This window comes from Neopsephotus bourkii, unplaced genomic scaffold (assembly GCF_033783945.1).
Source record: "Neopsephotus bourkii isolate Nb327-2 ecotype Australia unplaced genomic scaffold, CSIRO-AGI_Nbou_v1 NB_1825, whole genome shotgun sequence".
NCBI lineage: Eukaryota > Metazoa > Chordata > Aves > Psittaciformes > Psittacidae > Neopsephotus > Neopsephotus bourkii.
The window spans coordinates 10,156,850-10,173,827 of record NW_026902298.1 but is presented as its reverse complement, the minus strand read 5'-3'; the positions used below and the strand labels follow the sequence as shown (position 1 = coordinate 10,173,827).

General features: G+C 38.1%; 1 protein-coding gene across 1 annotated transcript in view; it reads right to left on the bottom strand.

Annotated features, from left to right (window-relative positions):
- MYBPC3 (myosin binding protein C3) overlaps positions 1-16,978 on the bottom strand; it is a 60,607-nt gene that overhangs the window by 10,032 nt on the left and 33,597 nt on the right. Inside the window, exons 22-28 of the mRNA XM_061343667.1 lie at positions 16,597-16,674; positions 15,148-15,307; positions 13,669-13,773; positions 9,775-9,963; positions 7,601-7,735; positions 5,938-6,105; positions 4,795-4,883 (exon numbers count right to left, since the gene is read on the bottom strand). Of these exons, the coding sequence (XP_061199651.1) occupies positions 4,795-4,883; positions 5,938-6,105; positions 7,601-7,735; positions 9,775-9,963; positions 13,669-13,773; positions 15,148-15,307; positions 16,597-16,674 (924 nt within the window). The remainder of the gene's footprint in view (positions 1-4,794; positions 4,884-5,937; positions 6,106-7,600; positions 7,736-9,774; positions 9,964-13,668; positions 13,774-15,147; positions 15,308-16,596; positions 16,675-16,978) is intronic.

Sequence of the window (16,978 nt, the reverse complement as noted above, 5' to 3'; positions counted from 1 at the left end):
AAGTCTAAGGACATATACTGCCTTCCACCTCCAGTAAGCATCAGATAAAACCCTCTAGAAGGCTCCTTAGCTCACTGGGTGTCTGTAACATGCCTTGTAAGACTATTTCCTACAGGGGGAAATGAGCACACTCAGACTCATGGTTTAGGTGCCTAAAGGTAGGCAGAATAAAAAGAAATCATTGTGCTTTGCTGCACTTCTGTGTCAGGTTTGTCTGGTATTTGCTCAGTGAGACTGTGGAGCATAATTTTATTTTTCTGTGGTATTAGAAAAAAAAACCTTTTCTAATTAGAGTCAGGCCAAGATCTGTCCAAACAAACACTTAAAGGACTTCTAAAACACCTAGGAAAGCTTTTCTTTAATAGATGTTCTTTTCTCCAGCATTGAAGTCATCAGTTGCATTGTAATTGATTTTACATCAGGGCTGTTAATAAATGCTGAATGAGCAACGGGGTTGGATCTTCCATTTCCCCCATCTGGTAACTAATTTTCTTACTGCTTTCTGCCAAGAGGTACAGTCACCTCAGGCCTGTAGCACTGAAATATTATATACCAAATTATTTTGTCCAGTTTGTGTACCTTCAACCTGATCCCATGTCATACAACCTGTACAAATACCTGTTAGAGGAAGACATGTCTTCCCTTCTTCAGCTAGAAGGTATAGTAGGAATTCTTGAACAAGGGAAAGGATGTGTTTTGGTGTTCTGACGTGGTTTGGAATTTTCCCATATCCATGTCTATTTATTGGTGAACTTGACAAGAATTGACTCTATCTTACTTTCCAAATAGGTTTTCAGACTGATTACAAGATTTAATAATTCTTGATGGATTGAGTAATGAGGTGAGTCAAAGATCTGGCCCTAAATATCTTGGCAAAAATGAGCATGAGAAACCATAGCATTATCTTTACTGTAAGATGTATCTTGATTACAAATCAAGCTTTGGTACTGCTGGTGTTCTGGTGTGGTTGATCAGATATGTTCAGTCACAGCACCTCCTTTTTTGAGGTGCAATGAGTGACAGTAAAAGGTTGCAAGTGTTCATAGTGTTGGTTTTCATATACTCATATTTATAGACTGTGAAAAGCATAAACAGATAGAAAGCATGTTCCTAATACATATCTCAGAGGATTGGATTTCTGCAATGTGTAATAGGTAATCTGAGAGAGAACAGTGATTGACAGTGGGTAAATATCACATCAGAGAAAGTTCAGGGAGTTTATGGGCAGGGAAGAATGAATTGAAATGCTTTTACATATTTATATTCACACAAACATGATTGGCAAGATGACTGCTTAGCAATACTGTGAATTTTATCCCCTAATAGCACAGAATATCCCATTAATCATGTCTCCATGTAATTTTGAAATAAGAGTGTGCTGATTCCCTTCATTTCAGCAGAATGTCCCACCTGCTTAATGTACTCAACAGAAAAGGGGTTAGTGATAATGTTGTACTTGTTCTTTTCCGTACACTGTAATCTAAAGATTTGCAAATAGCATTTGCCCCAGGATGCCTTGACAAGGCATGAAATAGAATTTAGCATTAAATGACACAGTAGTGACCTCAGATATCACTGTCAGGGTTGCACAGACACTGAATAGAGGGAGATACTGGCTTACACTTCAGATAACGTGCTGCCTGCTCGTGTTCCCAAGCTCAGGATTCACAGTAATTCCCATGTTTATATAATGTTCTCCTATATTCTTTTTATAATCTGAAGATTATATCTACTGAGTCTTTTTCTTCAAGAAATGGTCAGTGATTTAAACTGTTTCAAAACGTAAAGTGAAATGTTCTCTTTGCTTTTCTTGGGGGGAAACTCATCAGTTTTGCATATTTTAAGTAGCTTTTGCAGTATTAAGAATTGTAGCTGTAGCTGGAATTCAACACTGTGACAAATTCCCTTTTAGGAGACAAGAGTTTACATCATCACATGATTTGTCTGTCAGTCAGCTACTCTGATGTCAGATTAGCTTAGTATAGTTTTGAGAAACTGATAACAGGGTGAAATACCAAAACTTCAGTTAGAGAGAAAGTTTCCACTGAGGGAAAGCCAGGGAAGACTTGATCTTCATTCATTTTGCTTGGCAACAAGTGAACGATCAGGCAGGATAAGGGAAGCTCTGGATTAGTTACTGTGTGTACTTTCTCCAGCCTGGAGAACTGAGGACATGCAACCTAGGGGAGTAAGGCAAATCTTTGGGAATATTGCAGTGCGGCTGCTCTAATCAAAAGAGGTGGCTGGTTATGATGAGAAGATGATATGGGGGTGTTGTTTTAACCCCAGCTGGCAACTAAGCACCCCATTGCTGGTGGGCTGAGAAGCAGAAAAGTCTTTGATGTTAGGTAAGCACTGCTCAGTAATAACTAAATGGTTCCTAAATTATCAACACTGTTTTCAGCAGGAATCCAAAACGTAGCCCCGTATTGGCTGCTGTGCTGGGGAAGGACTCTTCATCAGAGTCTGTAGTGATAGGATAAGAGATGATAGGTTAAAACTGAAACAGGGAAAGTTCAGGTTAGATATAAGGAAGAAGTTCTTTACTGTGAGGGTGATGAGGCACTGGAACAGGCTGCCCAAAGAAGTGGTAAATGCTCCATCCCTGGCAGGGATGTTCAAGGCCAGGTTGGACAGAGCTGTGGGTGACATGGCCTAGTGTGAGGTGTCCCTGCCCATGACACGGGGTTGGAACTAGATGACGTGAAGGGCCTTTCCAACTCAAATCACTCTAGGATTCTACGAAGAAAACCATTACTAGCCTAGCCAAAACCAGTGCAACAGGAAATAAGAAAAATCTATAAAGCACAAAATTCTATCAGTTCCTCTGCTTACGGGACAGCATGGCAATATTGTGCAAATTTTCTTCAACTTGGACATCAAAGCCACAAGAATACCTGTTTATTGAATCTTTTTAAGACTTTCACAACTTGGGAATGTCAGATTTTGAATTTAGCGTGTGGCTAGACCTCAGTGAAGGGGCCATTGTAGTAATTTTGGAGATAAGAAACATTAAAGAAAGCATGTGGTTATGTCAAGGTAGTGCAGTCATGCAATTCAAGGCAGTTGCTCCATGTATTGGTTTGCAGTTGTTTACTGATTAGATATATCTTTGTGGAAAAGTAACTTTTCATGTAACCCTCATGTTGGTGTCCTCAACATAAAAAGGACATGGAACTGTTGGAACAAGTCCAGAAGAGGGCCACGAGCATGATCAGGGGGCTGGAGCGCCTCCCATATGAAGATAGGCTGAGCAAGTTGGAGCTGGTAAGCCTGGAGAAGAGAAGACTGCATGGAGACCTCATAGCAGCCTTCCAGTATCTGAAGGGAGCCTATACGGATGCTGGGGAGGGACTCTTCATTAGGGACTGTAATGATAGGACAAGGGGTAATGGGTTAAAACTTAAATAGGGGAAGTTTAGATTGGATATAAGGAGGAAATTCTTTCCTGTGAGGGTGGTGAGGCACTGGAATAGGCTACCGAGGGAGGTTGTGAATGCTCCATCCCTGGCAGTATTCAGGTCCAGGTTGGACGAGGCCTTGGGTGATATGGTTTAGTGTGAGGTGTCCCTGCCCATGGCAGGGGGGTTGGAACTTGATGATCTTAAGGTCCTTTTCGACCCGAACTATTCTATGATTCTATAACTCAGGCACCACAGGGAAGAAGATGTATTTTATATAGATTTTGCTGTTATATAAATTGGTTTTTGTTTTCCTGATGGTGCTGCCCAAACAAAAGACTACGGGTAATGTGTGCGTATACATCTCCCTTGCTGAAATATTTTGCATATCTCCATCATCTTTTACATGAGAATTTCAAAGCTCTTCACTAAGAAGTCACTACGTTTTTGAAAATGTCAACCCTGAACAGTGGAGAAATTTTAGTTTCTTCAATACTTTTAGTTTCTTCAGTACCAATGAGGATGAGATTAAATGATATGTTTATTATTACTGAGGATATCTCTGTCAGAGCCAGCATCTGCAATTTGCAATTTCTTTTCCTGTGGCTGAGAAAACCTTTTCCTTTCCCATGCTAATTCTTGCACTGGATTGATATTAGTCTTGCATCTGAAAAAATGTATGTGGTCTTTTACAAATAGTCATTATAGTTGCTTATACAACTGTATATATATACAGTACAAAATGCAAAGACAGGATAACTGGTTAGGTCAGTCTGTGCATGTATTTCAGCCACTTTGTGCATGCCATCACAGCATGTATAGTTACAATGCACTCTTGATAGCCCTTGGAATGGTGTGCTTTGCGCACCTTGAGCTCATGTACTTTAATATTCAAAATATTCTTTCTATACACACAGAATCCATATAGGGCCAATTCTGATACTTTGTTGAGGTACGAAGTCTTAATTTTTATAGTAAGCCTTTCAGAAATGAACAGGCACACAGGTGTGTTGGCTCCATAAGAGTAGGCGGTTGAATTAGTATGCTTTTGCATACTCTGTCTTTAAGATGCATCCTATGGTCAATAACCAGGAACAGGCTTGCACTTACTTACAGCACTTCCTTTCTCCTCTTCCCCAAAAGGAGGGAAACAAATTGTGACTGAAAGAAGAGTGATGTTTTTTGTTTGATTTCTTAAATATTTGAGAGGATTTTTTAAATCAGTCATAATACTGCTGAAGAAGTGAAGAAATGGGAACTTGCATAAGGGAAACTATGGCAAGGGGATTGGAACTAGATGATATTTGAGCTGTTTTCCAACCTAAACTATTCTGTGATTTTTATGAAACTACTTCAGGTAAGAACTGAGAAATAAATAGAAACCAATACATACCTGAAAAGGGATCACAATATTGATTGTCTCGCCCACTTTCTTCACCAGAGTCTGCCTGAGATGACGTGGCAACCATATTTTGGGGCGCTCTGCAGTCAAGCATTAGTACATTAAACAAAAAACTTTTGATAATTTGAAATATTACTTAAAACACAGGTGAATTCCATTGGATGTGATCTTTTTATCTGGACTTTGTTTCTTTGGAGAACTTTATCAGTTCAGTAGAAAGGATGGCACAAAGGGTGTGTGGGAAAAAAAGTGATTATAGACCTATGGTTAATCTATTGCTGTGTTGATACTGCAGCTCTTTATAAATTGCATTTGGAGATGTTTATGGACTTAGAAAGTAGAGCAATATGTGGATTTCCTTCAGCTTTCTACAGTCATTTAGTTCTTTGTTGATGTGGAAGGAGTGAAGTCTCATTGTAGCAGCCTACTTTTCACTAAGAAAAAGAGGACCTCAGTGCACATGTTTTCATCTAGACCCTGCTTTCCCTTACCTCACTGGAAAGCTTTCTTTGTTCTCCATGTGTTTCTTATTCTTTTCCTAGCCATTCACAGAAAAAATTTCTTAACATACACTTGGAGTATCTGCCTTCATGTTCATTTGGCTTTGAGATAAATTACAACCTCATTTCATTTACAGAGTCATTCTACTGTCAGTGAGACTCTGGCAGAGACTTGGTGCAAGTCAAGGTTTGAGGATTCCACTATTAGCAGCTTGTGATATTTTTTGGACTCCAGTCAAATGAATTCCAATCTGCTGCTGTTGGGTGATACACAGGGTGTTAATTAATAACCGAGGACAATTTCAGATAACTGCTTCTATTTCAATAGATCTCTTGCTGGAGCCAGTGCTGTCATTTTGCAGTAATAAAACCGCTTTTCCAGCAGAGAGCTATATATTAAGAAAATGTCTCTGAAATGCTGACATTGGTATTACAAGTGGTGAAATGTCCAGATTTTGAAAGAAATAGAATTTTGTTTTGAGAACTATGCTTTAGAAATATAAGACCTGGGTATTATAGTAAGTTCTCAGAATCAGAAGTTAAAGTGAAAGAGCTATTTGGGTGTTATTCTCAGAAAGCAGAATTTTGACCCCAGGAAATAGATGAGCAAGATTTATTCAGTCCAGATACTCACGCAGGATCTCTTGAACAGTAACAGGATCCTTGATTATTGCTGCTCCACTCTCACCAGCCACATTTACAGCCTTTATACGGAAATGAAGTTTGTCCCCTGTGACCAGGTCTTTAATCAGTGCAGATGTGCGCTCAGTTAGGCCAGGAAGAGCTGGCATCCATTCTGTAGCTGCAAGTAGAGGATTTACACGCTCTAATAATTATTTTTCCAAACAGATGCCTTGTCTACAATTGGAAGTAAATTTATGTTGGGGTAAAATGGATTTAACATGCAATACCACATTAAGACAGAATAAACTAAGCTGGAAAGAGAACTCTGGATCTAGAAGATACCTTTACATGTGAAGTTAAGGAATGTATGCACTTTGTTATTCAAAATAGCTGAAGATAAGGGAATAATCTTTGGCTAGCTCCTTTGACATTCTGTTATATAAAGCTTAGAGCTGTGGGTTTCTCTAAATTTATTTTCATTAGGGAGGAGAGAATTTTGAAGTATTTTTAGCAAGAAACTGAAGTCTTAATTTAATTTTTTTCTCGGAATAAGTGTATCTCCTGTGGGTGTCCAAAGGGATTGATGAGAGCCACATGTACTGAAAACAATCAGAGCACATAGCTGTTGGAATTTATTATTAACTTCTCAACTGGTACTGTAGAACAGGATACTTGGGGCTTCTTTAGTTATTCTAATGACACAGAAGGATGACTGTAAAATCATTGCTCTGTGAAGATGTTGTAGGGATTCCAGTAATTGCATGATGCTGCTTCATTAAAGACTGTAAATTATTTATGGATAATTACACCCTGTAAACCTCTACTTAAGATTATATGGCAGTTGAGCTTTGTGTCAGAGTAAATTTCATGATTGAAGTGATAAATTTGTTGTTTGATTTCTATGACATAAACGTTATGTTGTAGTATCACAGTAAATTTGGTGTTGTAAATATGGTGCTGCCCAGCAGCAAATAGCCTATTCTGGCCAGTTCCCCCCCAGTTCGTATACTGAGCTAGACATTCTATGGTATGAAATATCCCTTTGGCTAGTTTGAGTCAGCCGTCCTGGCTATGCTCCCTTTGAGCTTCTTGTGACAGAGCATGCGAGACTGAGAAGTCCTTCATCAGGGTAAGCACTACTTAGCAACATCTGAAACACTGGTGTATTATCAGCATTATTCTCAGCCAAAACACAGCACTACACCAGCTACTAGGAAAAAAATTAACTCTATCCCAGCTGAAACCAGGGCAGGTGCAATTATACTCTTTATTATCAGATAACAAGTATTAAATGAAATGAGGGAACAGTTAACTTGGCAGTTTGACTTATGTTGTTATAATCTTGTTATTAAATTGGTTTTAAGGAGTATGCAATTTCTGGATGCTATAAAATGTAGTAGTGACTGGAACAGCACTGTTTGTGTTTTGTTTGTTTAGAGTTTGCTTTGTGGTACTTCTCTGTGTTCAATTTTATGATGATTGTGAGGATGATGTTATGATTGAGGTGACTTTCAGGGTTTTACAGTCATGTGGTGACTCTGATGGTGTTAGTCATAGATTAGAGTTCAAATTTAATTACACTGGATATGGTTAACTTATTGGGATATTGCAGTGAAGTTATTGCAGTTGTAATAATGATCAGGTGCTGCTGCCTAGAACTTGTGCTTACTTACATCCATCTTTGCGGAATTCCACAATATAACCATCTAATCCCCCTGCTCCAATTCGCTCAGGGGGTCTCCACTTCAACGTGACAGTGCTGTCAGAAACATCTTCCACTGTAAAGTGGGTTGGTTCACTTGGAGGAGCTATAAGGAAATACACAGAAGTAGATTCTGAGAAATAGCACTGTAACAAGTGAGAATTCAAAGGCTACAGGAGTGACCAGCAGCTGAATTACACAGTGCTATCTGTGTAAATAAACATAGCAGTTTAAACATGTAACAGATGATCATGTAAGAGAAGTGCAGCATAAGATTCCTATAACAGGGAGGGAAATAAGGGGTTAAGATAGTAGTTCCTATTCATGTATTCTCCCGTATGAGTAAAAGCAGTGAAAAAAGAAGAGCTGTAGAAGCGAGTCAGATTGTCAGCAGAATTCTGCCAAGAATTTAGTAATAAAAATTGCTTACAGTCTGTATTCTGTACTTACACCCTGTTGTAATCAGGCAAAATTCACAGAAGCGCATACTCAGAAGACCAAATTCATTAGTTACTAAAATTGACTTCACTCATTTTCCTCTAACAGTGGAGAAAATAACCCGAAGTTATGCCTACGTGGTTACAGGAACACTACTTCTGATTTGTGCACTTGGAACATAGACAAGCTGGAGAAAAATTCTCCAGGGCTGAAAACTTTTCAGTTCAGTTACCTATAGCTATATCTTACCTTTACAGAACAGGAGTGTTGTGGCTCTTTTTAAACCCACAATTCAGAGTTTGGACTACCAGCTAAATTCAGCCACCTTAAGCATGACTGTTGTTTACTGATTCAAAAACAATGGAGAAAAGTCCTGACTGGAGAATCTCAAATACACAAATGTTCCTATGAAACCATTGACTCCAAAAACCAAACAAAGATAACTTTTATACAATAACATTCAGAGTGCTGGAACATAAAATGTGGTATACATGGCGTAAAAGCAATCATGTTCAGGCAATGTATGTTTGGCAGACTATGTATATGATTATAAACTGAACATCTTTTAAATATACACAACAGATATGAATATTAGAAATATTTTCTATATAAAGTAAATTAACGACAGGTTTATGAATTGTGCAACAGGTTGAAAGTGACCTTAGTTCCCAAAGTTATTGTAAAATTAAAAAGTATCACCCAGTTTCCTTTCTGTAGCTGTGTCAAAACTTTTCATATTCAAAATGCAGTAAGGACTGTGAACAGCACACAGGAGGCAAAGGCAGCTGGGAACGTACACAACCATACAGGACACGATCAAAACCCCAAACCTCTTCTCTGAAGCAGTAAATGTGAACTTTATCCTTAATCAATAAAACTCTGCTTATCCCATGAAAACTGTGGACCTTTTGTTTCTGTGGCTCCGCTTGATGAGTTTTGATTGTCCTCTCCTTTTCCAGACCAGCCGTTGTGTGTTTGAAATCCAGAATCAAGAGACCCTTCTTGTAGTTCATCTTTTCCTTCTGACCCCTTCAGTGTATCGTCTGCTTTTACATTATTTCCTTCATCCTTATGTCCTTCAGCAGGATGTCCCCCTTCGCTGATATTCGCAGATTTAGCAACTCTGGTCATTTTAACCTCCACCTATTTGTATTTTTGTGGGTCTTCTCTCTCAGGCTTTTAGCAGGCAAGCTTCCTGAGGACTCCCTTAGTTTGCTTCTTGCTCAGGGACTGCAGGAGACACTGCACTGCAGTGTTGGGAAGGATTATTTATAGAAAATCATTCCTCAAATATTTTCTTAATCAGCTATCCTTTTAGCTGTGAAGAGGGCCAGGATTAAGGGAGTACTGGGTGGGATACTGTGATATTTGCACCCATAAGGGAATGGGAGAAGCTGAGAGGGACAGGGAAATTTCTGTCAATTAGTTCTCTTCTCCAGATCCAGCTTGACACTCACACCTCTAATTATAACAACTACAAATTCATCAGCAGTTTCATGAAACTGGAACCTCTGCACTTCTCAGAAACAGGAATGAGAAACAGAGAAGAGGAAGATCACAAACAAAAAGGTTGGTTAAATGTAGAATATAGAGATGGGTTATACCCTCTTTCCTAACACATTTTTCTTAGGTATAAAGGCAGTTGAGGAGAAAATTGTCCTGTCTTGGTTTTGGTGTAGAAATAGTAGAGAGTGGAGTAAAACTCACCAATTGGCATGAAGGGCTGGGAGGCAGGACTTGGCCGGGACATGCCGATAGAATTTACAGCATAAACCCGCATCTCATAAATGACTCCTTCAATCATTCGCTTGGCTTCATAGGTTAGGTCTTTTAAAAGGTCAAAGTTCAGCCTCATCCATCGGTAGCTCTTCTTCTTCTTTCTTTCTAAAATATATCCTGAAAAGAACAGCTTTTATAATGTAATTGCTCTCACATACAGGAAGAAAGAAAATCAAGAAAAACACCTTTCTAAATTTGATTTATATTTTTCCCATAGCAGAAAAGAGCCAAATGTGATTCAGAATTATAATGTATAACTGAATTGTGTGAAATCTTGGTCTTTCCCTGCACTTTCCTTTTGTATTATTTCCCTTTTATCTGACATTCTTACCTGAACAATTATACTTTTCAGAGTAGAAGCAGTTTAGAATCAGTCTGGTATTAGGCTTTAAGCACATTTTGCATTCTATACACTACTATTAAGGTATTTAGATGTATGCAAAATAGAGATGCTAACACACCTGCTTTAATTGGTGAATCCTTTTTAGCAAGAAGTCATATTCACTCTTTATGGCAGAGAAATGTGTGAGATACAGCAGTTCAATGTAAAGCCCTTTCACTGGAGGAAAAATTGCCTTTAAATGAAAATGCCTTTAACTCTATGAAACATAGAATTAAAAATCTAATTTCTTACATTCTGCTGCAATTCACTAATTTTGGCTAACAGCATAAATCCCAAAGCAAAAGATCAGTTGGAAGAAAAGTTTGACACTTCTGTTTTTGTTTCTTGGTTTGTTAGATCTTTGTGTCTGTGGAGAAGTCGTTCAAGGCCATGTTGGACAGGGCTCGGAGCAACCTGATCTAGTGGGAGGTGTCCCTGCCCATGGCAGGAGGGTGGAACTGGGTGAGCTTTAAGGCCTTTTCCAACCCAAACCGTTCTGTGATTCTATGAACTAGAAAAGTGCTTCCCAGACAGAGCAGATCCCAGCTCTGCTTCAGCCCTCTAGCAAAGTGAGTCCTGGCCATGCAGTGTTTGTTTTTTTTGCTCTGATTCACTTGGGAAGGAAAGTGAACATGTATGATTAAGGAGAACCAAGAGAGCTGAGTACACTGCAGAACAAATCCGTAGCATAGCTTAGATGTAGTCTGGTGTGCACAGAATCCAGGTCTTTAGTGTATCACCCTTCCCTCTCAACATCCACAGGCTTCCCCACACCACCATGCTCTTTTTCAGAATGATATGCCAGGCTGGGTTATCAGTTTAGAAGACAAACTTCTCACTTCCCAAAACTGGGAGATGAATCTCTGATTCCTAGTATATATCATATATATATTTTAGTATATGTCCCTAGATATATATATCTGTAGTTCTGTATCATATTGGAAACATTTGTATAGATTGTTTTCCAGTGACCTGCTACAGAGGAATATCAACTCTCTTTCCATCTCGCTATATTAAATTTCTCAGCATCTCTGTGTTGCACATAGTGTGTCTGGATGTGATATATAGACTGTGTTGCACATAGACTTCTTTCAAATAAATTTAGGTTTAAAATCTGTTAGTGTTTTAACTGTGGAGTGAATAACCAGAAAACACACTGAGTACTGATTTACACATACCATGTATTTGCATGGTATTTGTATGCACTGTATGTCTGTTTCTCCCCGTAGTCTACAGAGGAAATGTCCGTAACAAGGGGCAGCTACAATAGTATATATCTATAGCAAACATGTTGTAAAGACTTAAGAATTGAGCTGTGTAGATCAGTGATTCAATTCCTGCTGCTCACAAAGTTTGTGGCTATCAAACCTAAACATATTCCTTTAGTATACCTGCGAAGTATGATTCAACCTTTCAGCTTCTAATGGGCCACGGAGAATGACAGGCATGTTTGTTGACATGACGTAGGCACAGTCACCATGCATCAGCAGCCTTCCCTGTCTACACTGACTTACAAGAGTAGGGGTGTCTACAGACTATTTTGGGAAATGAGTGGTGGAAGTACCTGTGAGCTGACAGGTTATATCATCACTTCTTATGTATAAATTTACTCCTGCATGCTTGTTTTCAGTAGCTTTTAAAGGGGGTTGAATGCTGAAGCAAAGAACCTGTGGTTTCTTTGACACATCCCTGCTTTTTTCCTCTCTTCATTGGTGTCTGGGAGACAGAGAGAACTTTCAGCAACCCGGTTTCTGGTTTTCGGCTGCTTTAGATATGCAGTGTTTCCTGCCAGAACTGAGACACTTCCTCACTGGGGCACACCAGAATTGCAATTTCAGACAGAAAAAAAAAAAACCAACAGTAAAAAGGAGGCAAAACCAATTCTAGTACTGCTGGTGACATTTGGTAAAGCAGATTATTTCCCCAAATGCACAGAATGTTTGATAAAGATAATGCTTTAGTAATACAAAAATTACACAAGACATCATGAAAGGCTGACATAGCAGTGAAAATGCGGTGTGAATTTCCTTTCTATATTTGTTTGATAAAGCTAATAAAGACTTTTGCAGACTGCCTACAATGCCATCTGTAAAAATATGGAGACAGATAAGAATGCATATGTCTTTTTCCCTGCCTTTTAAACTTGATTTAAAGCTTTGTTTGAATGGATAGTGCTGCATCTTGGCTGCTTCCCACCCCACACATACACAGTTGTTTTATTCTAGCTCTGTTGGTAGCACAGTCCTGAAACCTCTTCATGTAAGGCAAAAGGGTTAATAATGGAACACTGACAAAATAATTCCTTTGACATATTGACATATTATTGACAAATTGACATATTATTGACAAATAATTCCTTTTGTGAAAACAAAATCAAGAACTTTCAAAAGTATTTGTCCTGAAAACTCTACAACAGTGGATGGGGTGTGTGTGTCTTTGGCTGTGGTAATGGGACAGCTACTGGTATATAACTTTGCACAAAATAGTTTAAATTGACTTCTTCTTGTCAACTGAGATGAAACCAGAAAGGACTGGCCCAATATTGTCTTGTTTATTGCTGCACAGACAGCTTATGTTGAATTGAATTAGACTGTTCTTGTGGAAGTGAATGAAGGCCAATTATCCAAAAGCAAATCCAGACTCCTCTCTGCAGACACTATGAAGTGAGTTAAAAGAATTTCAGAACATTTCTAGCCTTATTTTCCCCTTGGCAGTCCATGGGGCTTTTGATATATTTTTATTTTTTAAAGAAACTCAAACCCCAGTGATCCTTATAAAACAAGTTGCTACATTTGGAGTCCAGAGGAATTTTCCCCTAAAATTGGTCAACTCTGCATTTTTTTTCCTCCTGAGGATTATGGGGATTTTTATCTAAACCCCACCATGCTTTGCTGAGAACTCAAAATGGGATTGGTGATGTTCTTGATGGCTTCTGTGCATTTCCTGGATCACATGCTGACATTTTTCTATTTTTTTAATCACAGATTTTAAGGTCGTTAAGATGATTGAAAAGTGTTTTGTAACCTGTGGTGTGTGGTTGTATATAAAGTTGAATTATGAAGTTGTTTTCTAAAAGAAACATAGAGTAAGAGTGTTTGAGACTGCAGGCAGACTGATGGCCTGGATACTGAACTAAAATTGCAGTTCTGAATGGGAATGTTTAGCTTTATTTTTCGTATTGCCTCCTTGTGCTTTGGTAACTCATTTGCTGAATGAGTTCATTTCTCTTTCAAACTGCAGGGTAGGGGGCACTCTCTGCCTTAAATTAAAGTGCTAGAATCCAGACCAGTTGGAAGATTTGATATATCAGAGTACTTAGTTTCTGAGGGACAGCCTTCCTAGAGTGAATAAACGTAGAGACTGCTTCTGTGCCATTTTAAAGCAGTAGCAAAAAAATCTAGGCAAGGCTGCTGGGGACTTTGTATTTTAGCGCTTCTTACCAAGTACTGGTTGCCCACCATCATATTTAGGGGGTTGCCATTGCACGGTACAGTAATCTTCTCCAATGTTGCTGATCTTGGGAGCTTCTGGAGGGTCAGGAACATCTGAAGAAAGTGTGAGAATGAGTAAGAGTTGTTACTGTTTCCATTTCTATATATACAAGTCAATGAAATATTTCTCTTCAACTTTTTCTTCTTTATCATATCAATACATTTTTTATTAGACAGAAACTGTAGACATAATTGAGGATGTAGTTTCTTAAGCTAAAGTGCATCCTGATCTTTGATTCTTTTCAGTCAGGTTGTTTTTCCTATAAACACCATGGATTATTCAGCTCCCTTGTTCTTCCCAGCCATAGTTTTCAAAAAAATGTAAGGTAACAAGGTAATTCTGTAAAAATAAAAGGCTTGTTCCAGGGCTTCCTATTGTCTCTAGAATAAACTTTATATAGAATACAATGTCTGCATGTCTTTTTATATTTTGGAGATATTAATAGTAAATATTGTAGGCTGAAGGGGGCCTACAAGAATACTGGAGCAGGACTCTTCATCAGGGACTGTAGTGATATGACAGGAGGAAATGGGTTTAAACTTAGACAGGGGAAGTTCAGGTTAGATATAAGAAGAAGTTCTTTACTGTGAGTGCTGAGGCACTGGAACAGGTTGCTCAAAAAAGAGGTAAATGCTCCATCTCTGGCAATGTTCAAGGCCAGGTTGGAAGGGGCTTTGAGCAATCCGGTGTGGTAGGTGTCCCGGCCCATGAGAGTGGGTTGGAACTGGATGATCTTTAAGGCCCTTTCCAACCCAAACCATTTTATATAGTATTTATAAAAGATGAAAAGAGACAGAATTCACCTAAGCAATGATTCTAAATTTCAATGCTGTAAGTGAAAACAACTTTCTTTTATCATTTCTAAGTTTGCTCATAACCTGACATTCTGTCATATGTGTGGAAGAGAATAAAAAAAAGTTAAATATTGTGAAAAATGTTATAAAAATAACTGACTGAAAATTGTATTCCCCTCAGCTTTTCTGTGACTCACAGTGGCAATCTGTTTATTTTATATTAGGTACGTTATGTCTCTTTATTCCATTTACTGCTTATAGAATGAAGTAATCTTTGCTTAAAAACATAAACCACAACAAAACAACAAGAAGATTTTCTTAGACAAGCATGAGATATATATAATAGAACAGAATGTCATTTGTAAAAGGACAGGATCACCTGAAACTTAAAATATATAAAAAGAAAGTACATGGATTTCTACTGGGAGCTGTTGTCTCACCTTTTCACACACAAGGCAACTACCTGCGCAAATTACATCTGCTAACCTTTGTGATTGATAGAATATCTTCCTTCGTGACCCTTTTCAATTTTTCTAAACCTAAAGTCATAACTTGACTCAGATTTAGAGAAGGGTGAGGGTGAGTTTCAGTGAGCTTAAGATGCTTTCATGGCTGTTTCCTTCCTTCACTTACCAATAACTTTGACTGTGATATCAGCCTTATCTTCTCCCACTGGATTCTTAACTATAACTCTATATACTCCCTCATCTTCCTTTTCTGCCCCTTCAATGATGAACACACAGTGGTCTTCATGCATCTCCACACGAACTCTGCCTTCAGATTCAAACAGAAGCTGTGGGCAGTGAAAGTAACAGATAAAGTCATTGTAAGTTGTGTCAGGGCAGCCTGATGAGCCTGTAGGTAAGCTGGAGAAAATCTTCAAATCATTGGATAAAATAAAAATTACTGAAAAGCAATAAAGCTTTTAAAGTTCTATTTATATGTAGAAGAAAGGAAGTTTAGACTAAATATCTCACATAAATAACATTGGGAAAATTGGTTCTGAAAGTCTGCACATTGTTGAGATTAATTGCTAGTTACACATACCCTGTTATGTTTCAAAGAAGTTACTCTTAAATACTTCCACAAAATCCTATTTGGGGTATCTGGTATTATCAGTGTAAAGAGTTTCATGGATAACAGTTGGGTACTGTTCAAATTTGAAAAGTTTTTCTAATTGTTGAGCAAATATTCCTGCTCCGCAATACCTCCATTTGGCATCAGATAACATGGATTTGAACAACTGACCTCTAAAAACTTTACCATATTTCTTGTAACTGTTAATGTCATTAGGGTGATTTCTGTCACTCAAGAGTGTCATATATACCATATAATATGACACCAAGAGTATCATATACCCCATGCAAGAGAGTAACTTTCTACTCTGAGCTGAGGTCTAAACATAATGATCGCAACTTTGCTGCACATTTATAACATACTCTTTTCTTCATGTGTCCACGTATCTTTAGACTTGGAACAGGAACCATTAGAAAGCGTATGTGTCTGAATAGTGCCTCCAGAAACCAAAACCTGAGAAAGATTTATTCTTACATAGTAAATGCAAATTTTTCTTTTTTACTATATCAAAATAAGTTAATCATGACAGAAAGGAAACTCGTTGGAAAATTCTATGGATCCTCTTTCACTCTGTACATACATAGTCCACCTTCTTTACCCATTGTCATCTTTCCCTGTGCCCTGTAAGATTTCTGTCCTTTTTTTTCTCTAGTTATTATTGAAGTTTACAGGTTAGTGGGTAAGAAAGGAAAAAACATTCATAAATATATTAAAAAGAGTTTTCAAAATACTGCTTTGATTCTTTGTAATCCAGCCACCATGTGATGGTGATTAGAAAGAGATTTCTTCAACCAGCATTTTAGTCAAAAATTGCTTCCCAGATCTCTTGTGTGCATTCAAAATGTTTGGTATTTGCCATTGTGAGGCAGGATGTTGGGCCTGATGTTCTCTTTGCTTCCCAGTTTAAAATCTACTGAATTTAATTTTATTTTCTTCTGAATATTACCTTTTATCTGGAAAACATTAAGCATATTTGTGTCTCTGCATGGATAATGAAGAACTTACCTTACCATCAGTATTTAAGTCACTGCCATTTTCTGAGGGAGTCATGGAATCCTCATTGCTTCGAATAAGGTCAGTTTTCTAGATAAGCAAAGAAACAAGAGAAAGTCAGCTAAGGCTTTCTGAGCACAGCATTAAAGCTGTTTCTGCAAGACAGAGGAGAATCCATATGTTTGTTACAGGGGCTGAAGATGGAACTGTGAGAAAAGTGAAGAGCAAAGTGAAGGCAGCAAGCAGACCTGGGAAGGAAATCAACTTATACAAAAGTCAAAAGTAGAAATGGAAATATATGTATCAGACTTCAGTGAATTAAGGGAAGAATAAATAAGCAAAACCAAATTTGCAGCTTAACAAAGATGCACGACATTCCTGCTATAGAACTGTA